Genomic DNA, 11002 nt, shown 5'->3' on the forward strand with positions numbered 1-11002 from the left:
AGCAGCTAATGCTCCACTCACAGGAGTACGTGGTCACTATGAAGAATAGATGGTAGATGTTCATAGACCTCCTCTCTAGGAGGGATGTAAATGTAGACTTGGGTCCTCATGGCCCCACTGCTGTGCAGCAAGGTGCTCTCCACCTCCTTGCTAGCAGGGAAGCGTAGGTGGCTCATGAGAGGGATGACAGGGGACATGGAAGTGTCTCAAAACGCTCACACTTCTTCCCTTTGCCTTCCCTCAGTCAGAGCCCAGATGCCTCCTGGGATTGCAATGGCCAAGTCTACCCCTGCACAGTTGTAGGAGGAGCAGACTTTAGCAGGGTCATCACGGCACCAAGATCCATAGGATGTCTGCTATGATGTCTATGCAGTCGCAGCAGGGAAGTTAGCAGGCTTCCTCTACCTCTGCTGAAGCCACAGGGGTAGCACCTCATAGAAGCACGCATAAGAGAGAGATGAAACACAAGTAGATGCACAAGGATAAGCACGTGGGTGTTTTAATAACTATTTGTGTGAAGTTTATGTTAATCTGATGTCGCAGATAAAAATTATTATTTTCACCACTTTCCGGTCATGGCCAATTCTGCCTACAACCTTGGAAGTGACTTAGTGAATTGGAGTGAATGGTCAGACATAACAGTACCTCCAGCAATGGTGGTCAGTGTGAAAGGAATGGCTTGGTCATTGTAGGGATGCTTTATGGTGCTGCTGTTGGGTGTTGGCAGCCTGGCACACATATGACAGCCATATGGTATAATGCCTTAGGTTAAGTAAATCTGGTCATGATGAGGTCATCCCTGGCTTCCCGGGCAATAATGTGCTCAGGTGCTGGTGGGATATGAACCACAGGTTCCTCCTGCTCCTCCTCCTCTTCATCTTCCAGCTGATGCTCCTCCTCCTCCTCTGAAGCAGCTGTGCATTCAGTGCCTTGTTCCTTATGTAGCACTAATTCTCGCTGCTGCATTATGTTATGCAGGGCAAAGCAAACCACGATGATTCTGGATACCCTGGCTGGTGCATACTGAAGGGCTCCTTCAGATCTGACAAGGCATCTGAAGCACATATTGAGCATGCCTATTGTCTGCTCTATGACACATCAGGTGTGGCTTTCATTTTTTCTCTCCTCAGCCTCAGTACGTGGCCCCCTCAAGGGTGTCATGAATCACTTATTCAGTGGATAGCACTTGTCTCCAAACAGCCAGCCTGTAAGTCTGTTTGGAGGAGCGAAGAGCTGAGGAAGGGTGGACTGGGCAGGACGAGAGAATCATGACAGCTGCCAGGGAATTTGGTGCACACATGCATGATGATCTTCCTATGGTTGGAGATGTACTGTACATTGAGCGGGTGGAGGCCCTTGCGGTTGACAAAGACTCCTCGGTGATGATGGGGTGCCCTGATGACCACATGTGTGCAGTCGATGATGCCCTGCACCCGTGGGAAGCCAGCCAGAGTGGCAAAGCCGAGCGCCCAGTCAAGAACATTGGCTTCATCAGTGGCAAAGTTGGTATAATTGGCTGACTTGTCAAACAGGGCATCAGTGACCTGTGTGATGCATCTGTGGGTGGCCAACTGCGAGATGCTGCTAATGTCTGCTGCAGATCCCTGGAAGGAGCCAGAGGTGAAGAAGTTGAGGGAGCTGGTGACCTTGACAGCCACTGGTAAACATAGAAATATAGAAAATAAATGCAGGAGTAGGCCATTCGGCCCTTCGAGCCTGCACTGCCATTCAATGAGTTCATGGCTGAACATGCAACTTCAGTACCCCATTCCTGCTTTCTCGCCATACACCTTGATCCCCCTTGTAGTAAGGACTACATCTAACTCCTTTTTGAATATATTTAGTGAATTGGCCTCAACAACTTTCTGTGGTAGAGAATTCCACAGGTTCACCACTCTCTGGGTGAAGAAGTTTCTCCTCAGCCCGGTCCTAAATGGCATACCCTTTATCCTTAGACTGGTTCTGGACTTCCCCAACATTGGGAACATTCTTCCTGCATCTAACCTCTCTAAACCCGTCAGAATTTTAAACGTTTCTATGAGATCCCCTCTCATTCTTCTGAACTCCAGTGAATACAAGCCCAGTTGATCCAGTCTTTCTTGATATGTCAGTCCCGACATCCCGGGAATCAGTCTGGTGAACCTTCGCTGGACTCCCTCAATAGCAAGAATGTCCTTCCTCAAGTTAGGAGACTAAAACTGTACACAATACTCCAGGTGTGGCCTCACCAAGGCTCTGTACAACTGTAGTAACACCTCCCTGCCCCTGTACTCAAATCCCCTCGCTATGAAGGCCAACATGCCATTTGCTTTCTTAACCGCCTGCTGTACCTGCATGCCAACCTTCAATGACTGATGTACCATGACACCCAGGTCTCGTTGCACCTCCCCTTTTCCTAATCTGTCACCATTCAGATAATAGTCTGTCTCTCTGTTTTTACCACCAAAGTGAATAACCTCACATTTATCCACATTATACTTCATCTGCCATGCATTTTCCCACTCACCTAACCTATCCAAGTCAATCTGCAGCCTCATAGCATCCTCCTCGCAACTCACACTGCCACCCAACTTAGTGTCACCTGCAAATTTGGAGATCTTACATTTAATCCCCTTGTCTAAATCATTAATGTACAATGTAAACAGCTGGGGCCCCAGCACAGAACCTTGCGGTACTCCACTAGTCACTGCCTGCCATTCTGAAAAGTACCCATTTACTCCTACTCTTTACTTCCTGTCTGCCAACCAGTTCTCAATCCACGTCAGCACACTACCCCCAATCCCATGTGCTTTAACTTTGCACATTAATCTCTTGTGTGGGATCTTGTCGAAAGCCTTCTGAAAGTCCAAATACACCACATCAACTGGTTCTCCTTTGTCCACTCTACTGGAAACATCCTCAAAAAATTCCAGAAGAGTAGCCACTTGCTTCTCTGGACTGCAGGTCTTGTTCCAGCAAGCTTCAAATGTCTGCGACGACCTGGCATGATAGCCTGAAACCCCTTTGGCACTGCTGCTCCATCATGTTGAAGAAGCTCATCCTCTGCCTATATATCCTGTGTTCGGGATATCGCCTCCAGTATGGTGCAGCCCTGCACTGATGCCCTCTGTCCTGTGCAGCAACAGATAGTTGAGAAAGTTGGTGGTGTTGTTGTTGGTGCTGCTGGTGTGCCTGATGCTGCTGGTGTTGGGGCTCATTGTGGTCCGATTCCGAGGACCAAGGTGAGACAGTATAAATGGCACCCATGCTGATGTAATCGATGGAAGGTCAAGTAGAGATGACAGAAGCAATCTGTCAATGGTGTGATAGGTTGTACCAATGTGGTAACAGTAGATCCGAAAAAACTTGCCAACTCTATAAAGCTAAATCTATGCTATCAATGCACTCAGCAACAGCATCTGCCATAAAAAAGAGACCACCTGTCTCTTTCTATGCTGTGCACGAATGAGCTGGATCAATGGCCTCTGAACTTCTGCCTCAGGTTCATAGACATGGTTCCTGAGTTGCATGATTCCCGTGCTCCATCCAGGGAAATTTGAAAGGTAGGGTTAAAAAGAAGCTTAAGTGTCTGACAAGAACCTAATAATCCTATAAATTAGCTTGACTGCCTCTGGCGTACTTGGATCGCTGCCACACTGGCAAATCCACCTGAGGAAAAGGTGCGTGGGGTCGGAATGATGGCAATTTCCCAAACCGCACCAAGTTATTTGAAATTTCTCTCCCGACCCGCCTCCAATCCCACCCGCATGGACCAGAAAATTGTAGCCATGTCTTGAAATATTGCTCGGATTTGCATTTTCTACAATTTTTCAACTTTTCCTAGATTACATTAATATATTTGTTGTCTGCTGCACTGGGGCACATGTGTAATATCCAGATGACCTCTATGGGCCTTTTTAGATCTGCCATGTTGTGCCTACTTAAATTCACTGGATGTTCACGTACGGCATTGCGCAGATATCAGATAACATCAATCCAAGCAGATCCATAGCAATACTCAACATATCGAACTACACACATTTTACACATCTGATTTCTCCTTAAACTTAAAAGTCCCCACATATTTCATTTTATATTTTTTTCTCCCAGTGTCCCTCTGTATACACAAGATGGGCTGGAAATTGCGGTCGGAGGCTTCCTGTGGGCGAATGCCTCTGAACCACAAGAAAAGTACGCACCTACCTGGTGTCTCTGTATCTTCGAAAACTCGCGCTCCTGGGCGTATAGGCACCTGCGTAAAGGCCTAAGTATCCCAGGGGCCCATGCAGTTCGCAAGCGCCCCTGGGATCATGTGGGCCGCCCCAACCAATCACAAAGGGAATTTGCATTATGTTTATGGGGATTCCATTTACATACGGAATCCCCATAAGCATGAATAGGAATCTCCTAAAAAATACATTTCACTACACCTAAATAAAAATAAATCATCACATGTTCAAAATTTATTAAAATACAATTTAATTAAACATTTAAAACAAAATTTGTTCTTATTTGAAAAATAAATGCAAACATTTTTGAAGGGACCAAAAATAACCTAAACTAATTTTAAAGATTTTTGTATGGTTAAATCACTTAAATAATTTATTTTAGTGTTTATTTAATCCCTTACGCTAGTAGTAATGGTTTTGCGTGCATTCGCTGGGCAAGTAGCCATTTAGGTTCTGAAGAATTGTTTGGAAATCAAGCCTTCACAATGATTGCTCCTCACTACATCTGTCCAAAAGCCTGGTAATACGTTTTTAAATTTTATTTTGAATTCAAATTCGTGGGCGTTAATCACGTCGCCAGTAAAACTGTTTGGGACAGTTTGCGCCACGACAACATCGTGAAGAGGGTTGGATGGCTTCAAGTCGCTCTGATACACCTATTCATATCTGACGAGCTGTAAAATTCTTCCAGAGACATGTGGGGACCAGATGCATTTTCTTTTGTGATACAATCTGCTTGTAATAGAAAAGTGGAATGAAGTGCACTCCTGAACTTACATGTTGGTATTAGCTGTTGACGTAAGCCATTCTCCGGCCAAGCCGATAATGTCAAGACCAGACGAGAGCTGGTTGAAGAACCGAGGATGCCCTGCGGGGATTTAAAATAAAACATCAAAAGGTGCAGAAAATAATCTAAACATTTAAGGGGTTTCAGTCCATATTCTATTAGATTTAGATTCATGCGTGGAACTGATTACTTCTCGGTAACCTTGGGTAACATGCCAGATGTATTTTAGGTTACTATGACCTGTGGTGACCTGTCTTCAGTACACCGACAAGTCTTTAAATAGACTGCCAAATCACCCAGTATTGCTGGATTTAGATATACATTTATAACATGGGTGGGACACTACTTGAAATAAAACGTCGTTCGGGTGAATATAAACTAAGTGTTTTGACTGTGTGAATTGTACGTTTGTTCTCCAAGTTTTCTGAAATGTTAATATTATAAGGAAGTGCCCCAACGCGTCAGTTTTGTGAAATTGCTCTATAAAATTGTTGACAGAAATATGAAACACAGCGAATGATTCGGCACCTATCGGAGTCCCCCACTTCGCTAAAGCAATACGCTTCAGTTTACCAATCTGACCGACTATTATATATTCTTCGCGGCCTGCCATTCTCTTCGCTCTGGAGTCGGTGTTATTTGTTGTCCACATAAGTATTCCCATTAACCTTTTTATACATTTTCTGTACGGGTCATTGGTTCCTATAAAAATGTGTTCGTCTACACAATGGTAAACGAAATATATACTTTGGAAATCTAGAGATAATACAACACTATTCAGAAAAACTGACGTATTTCCACCAATATCCAACTTTGTATGATTTTCTCAGCATGAAGTGGTTTAAAATCTTGCCCTGAATTTGTCACTACGTTAGATCATTAGCATTTTGTCCGAATTGATCTTCAAACGTGTTTAGACAGGAATTAAACGCCATTGAAAATATTTAAACATCTGGAATTTGAATCAGTCTTGATTCGGAGTAAACACGTGTCCAGAAAAGCGGACCTTGCATCACGCTTCATCGGTTGGGTCAGAGCGTCTGGCGAAGGTGGCGGCTAAGTATCGATTCCAAGACGCCCTACAAGGTAGTCAGGTATTGAAAACTCTAAATGGCAGTCAGAAACCTAGTCATTCTATTGCTGGGAAATATTCACTACAAATCACCTCTTCGCAAAGCAGTTGTGTCTCTCTTTGTCAAGGTAAATCTGGCCTTTTAATTAAGAGAATATTGTTGGAATATTCGTTCGATGAGATAACTGAAATGTTAATGCCCTGTTGGATGATAATCATCAGTACCCACAAAATAAAATCCTGAATCTGCCCATGAGCTATTTCCTTTTTACTGACACGACTCTTGCATTTACAGGTCAATGATTCATTGTACAATGAAGTTAATCTGTTTAAAAATTAGATTTTTTTCTAAGATGGCTTTTAATTAAACGCATATTAAATTCATTAGCCTTTATTTACACGAATCAATGGGCTGCGGTACACAGCTAGCACTCCCGCTGTGAACCGTGAAATAACAAAAAATATTTGTAAAATTCACAAAATAATAACACGGAACATCAAATATTCAGCCCCGAGACAAGTTATTTCCTTAGGGGTACAAACATACTTTAAAAACTTGAATATTGACTATGGGACTGTACCGTCAATACTTCAGTCAGCTCCAACTCAGGAGTAAAAGATGACTTTTAATTTTAGAATATAGTTCTCGCAGTATTTACTGTACAAATGATAAAGCATGTCGAGACTTGATAATAAACGCATTAAAATGTGGCTAATCGAGGGCAAATATATTCGACTGCTATAAATACAGATTACATTTGCATTTCCATCCTTTAGCAGAAGTTACGGTGCAATGACCTAATTCGATCAGTTACGCTGATACTGTACTGAGTGGAACAGTAACAGTCGCATTGTTGCAATTTTACAGCTGGGGCTAATGTGTAACACGGACATTACTGTATAATTTACGCGAAATGATTCTGCTCTTTGACGTGAATTGCTTGCAGTTTGGAACATACTGACTTGTTTTCTACTATAAAATTGATAAACTGGGACAGTGATTTATTTAGCAGCCAGTCTAGTGATGATTGCCAAATGTATTGCTTTTCTTCCCACCTGATAATTTGGAAATGCTGGATTAAATAATACAAAAGGCTTCAATAGGAGGTTGACAAGAAACAATAGCAAAGCGCCTGCAAGACAGGACCACAAGACACGGAGCGATCCTCCTTTCTGTCCCTATTCTTGACTGACAGCACCAAGTGTTCCAATACAATACAGGAATACAGAGGCGATGAGCCAATACCTGGGTGTAAGTAGCTCAGTTTGATACCAATGTATTATGCAAATCAATATCAATACAGCTCTCCTTATACAAGATGTGCATAATGAGTGTTTAATATTCCATTATATGAGGCGCGGCCACCAATTTGAAGACAGCAGACAACACCTGACACGCGCGGCACTCCATCTTTGCATTTTTTTTTGGCCTGGGTAACTGTTCGGCGTTATGCAAAACGCTTATATTTGTTATTTATTCACAACCGTAATTAGGGTCATGTCTCGTTGCTGTGACCATGATCAGGAATGCCACCTTTTTTTAATCAGCTACAACACTTTAATTCCAGTGGCCAGCCCAATGTCGTGATCTGTCTGAATTGCAGTATATCATGTTTACAAATACAACTAGTTGAACACGAAATTTGGACGTAACATATAGTAAACAGTAGACACAGAGAAATCCATGGATTTCTATCGTAATTGTAGAGCATCTGATAAGCCAGGTTATGATGAAACGGTGACATGTATAGATCGCCGTCACGTTACGACCAGTCAAACGGTTGACTGCACTTAGTTAATTACAAGGCGATGAGTTTCGGAATGAGTAGGATGTAACTGTACGGAATTATGTCAGTGAACACCAAATCTTTACCAAACCAATCAATCCGCCGAGAGAGAAATGCCGTGGTTACAAGACAGCCAGCAGCTGAGAGGGGAAATGAGCAACTCTCGACTCGTCACAGGCCCTCAGTGCTGGTGGGCGAGATGAAGGGAAATGCATTTAATCGTCTTCTCCTCAAATACATTTTCTGATTAATTGCCCAAATCTGAGAATATATCTCCAATGAGAAATAGTTGCCTATCCGTTTCATTACGACGTCAGATCAATACTAAATGAAAATTAAGGTTATATACTTGATATAAAGTTCTTGCAGCCCATCGTCCATGTGCTCCAGCTCAGTTTATGGACCGAACTGCGAATAGTTTCTGCTATTAATCATGATAGGAAAATGCTACCCACTCAGGGGCGGGAAATAAAGCGACTAATGATATTCTAGTCAATGTTGGTAATTTCCGTACCAAATCTGTCCTTAGATTTGATGATATATAGAAGTCATCGTGGTCAACAGCTAGAAATTAATCTAATCTCGACACAAAGTGACCAGGCACCTTAGGACCAAGGAGATTAGTGAGTTATGGCGAGTTTGAGGATCAAGATATTTATCGCACTGATACTCATGCTGCATTCTATCTATCCTACGGATTTTAAAACATGATTTGTGACAAATTAAAGGGTACTGGAGCCAGAAAAACAATCTAACAATTCCCAAATCTCACACGTGGTATATTCATCCATTTGACAACTGTAGGCGTTTAGAATCATCACCCCAATATAGAGTGTGTCTTTGTTGAATTTCCTGTGGGCGGATCTTTGCCGAGATCATCTGGAATCGAGTAGACATCTCAACCTCATTTCTACAAGTGACTGGTGTGCTCTATATGCGCCCTTCGCACAATAGAAAAGAGCACACACAGAATACCTATTCGATAGCAACGTCGACTAATGAGGAATGATCTATACATAAACAACTCTTTCCCGACTCTATAACAAAGAATGGACAATTTCTGCTGAAACTCCAAAAAGATATAACCTTATGCAAATTGACGCTTTTAAGGCGAGTTATAGACAAAAGGTTAAGGCTTTAACCTTGATGGATGTTATGTGGGTCGGCGAACTTTACCTGTCCTAACGCCATATTTAAGCGTGTCCCGGCAGTCCACCAATATCTGCTCAAGAGATTCAGGATTGTCTGAAAGCTCCAGGTTGAAGCCCTCTATTCCCTCCAAGAGCTGATGTGGGTGATGGAAGTCCAAAACTTTTGTGGACCTATCGAAGGTTTTCTTGATGTAATTGAGAAGAATGTCGACCACTTCCAGAAGGAATTGTGTGGTCTGCTCTTCTCCGTTTTTGGCTGGTAACAAGTCTGAAAAACAATACAAACTTTATCTATATTGCTGTATGACAAAAAATGAAAGCAACACAGTATGATCTTCAATATTGCAGGAAAACAGATAAACCAGCGAAATTTTAAATAGCACACTATTCTCTCATAATAAGAATTCAATTGTTGGAACACAAACATTATAATGACCAATACACACAAACTTCAAAAAACCCTCTTAAAAAACATTTAGATTAAAAAAACAAGAATATTGATACTTTTTCTAGGAAATGTAGCAACATGCTAAAGAGCTCGAGATTAAAGCAATAGAGCATTGGATGCGTGCTACACCAACAATTGAAATTGTTTCCATTGTCCGCGATTATATTTACAGTTAAGCTTTCACTAAAGCAACTTTTTTTTATTCATAAATTACCTCTGGCGTAAAGATTGGAAAAATCAGTCTCCGTGCGCTTGAATATCGAGTCCCTCTCGCTGTTTTCACTGGTGTTCAGGTTCTTGGAGGACTGGCGATCCTTCAATAAACTTACGGTCCTGCTTTTATCCTCGATGCTGTTGGTCCTTTGTAAAAAACCTACATTATTGCAAGAACGATCGGTTAGAGATGGTTTCTTTCCGCTTCCAAACATATTGTATTGCTTTTGTCTCCTTTACAAGTAATACTAGCAGGATATTGAGTAGCAAGTAGGAAGATTTTGCTTATTAGAGATCCACTGTGACCCACAACAGAGGATTTATAAGGAGTGTTTGCCCGTAGGAGGGTGAGGTCACGATGTCGTCAGCGCAGAACCAACCATGCAAAAACAAATATTCGTTATTTAGTGCACTGGTAAATTCTTGTTAAATAAACCCGACATATTAGACGACCAGAAGCAGCCTTTGGAAGAAAGCAACGTACGAGTCACACAGAGCCTCTGGCTAAAGTTTCCAGTCTGTCAAAGTGAAAGGAGCAATGATGAATGAAAACATCCCGAATCGTGTCTACGGTCTTCTAATATAAATCTTCGGGAGTGGAGATCTCGAGATTAATTTTGAAACTACTCATTGTACAATTCAAACTTACATAAGCGATATATTTTGATGACAATTAGGGACTAATTCTAACGATAATTTGTCAGCATAGTTACTAGTTAGAGGTACAAATCCATTCGGTCATGACCTTATTCTAAAAAAAAATCAGTTCTTTAACCTGAGCAAGGAAGTCTGGTCTTTGGTCAAGAGTAATATTGTAACAAAACTGTTTCAAACGTGGATAATTTCAAATATTGTCAGAACGGTGGAAAAATGCTGCACTAAACGTGAAAGACAGCTCCGCGAGTTTTTGTTCCATCTTAGCCCTAGGGCCCGATTCTAATCAGAACTCGCTGAAACGGAATGAAATCTACCAATTTGAGACAGCGGAGCGCTGCTCTGGCTCAACCTCGCGCTCGCATTTAGCGGATCCGCCAGAAAATTAACATGCATTTGATTTTTAACAATTGTGCATTTGACCAGTAAACCCCCTGATTTAGTCAGCAACATGAAAACGTACTTTTTTATGTGAAACTTTCAGAGCGGATCGGCTCATGAGCAGGTAGAATTGCATATTTTTCTTTCCGTCAAACAAAAATGCTCGCCTTTTATGAACATGGATAATGATGTAATTGCAAATAAAGCCTTTGCAACATAAACATATAATTCAAAACACCCTTCTTTTCAGCTGCATGTTTCTCAGACCGAATCACTAATTCTTACATTAATTTCCCTTCGC

The 11002-nt window shown here is 42.0% G+C and overlaps 1 protein-coding gene across 1 annotated transcript in view; it reads right to left on the reverse strand.

Moving 5' to 3' along the window:
• LOC139259825 (glutamate decarboxylase 1) overlaps window positions 1–9992 on the reverse strand; it is an 85294-nt gene extending 75302 nt beyond the window's left edge. Inside the window, exons 1-3 of the mRNA XM_070875667.1 lie at window positions 9668–9992; window positions 9031–9273; window positions 4986–5076 (exon numbers count right to left, since the gene is read on the reverse strand). Of these exons, the coding sequence (XP_070731768.1) occupies window positions 4986–5076; window positions 9031–9273; window positions 9668–9881 (548 nt within the window). The 5' untranslated portion in view covers window positions 9882–9992. The remainder of the gene's footprint in view (window positions 1–4985; window positions 5077–9030; window positions 9274–9667) is intronic.
• Window positions 9993–11002: the final 1010 nt, after the last annotated feature.

This window comes from Pristiophorus japonicus, chromosome 3 (assembly GCF_044704955.1).
Source record: "Pristiophorus japonicus isolate sPriJap1 chromosome 3, sPriJap1.hap1, whole genome shotgun sequence".
NCBI lineage: Eukaryota > Metazoa > Chordata > Chondrichthyes > Pristiophoridae > Pristiophorus > Pristiophorus japonicus.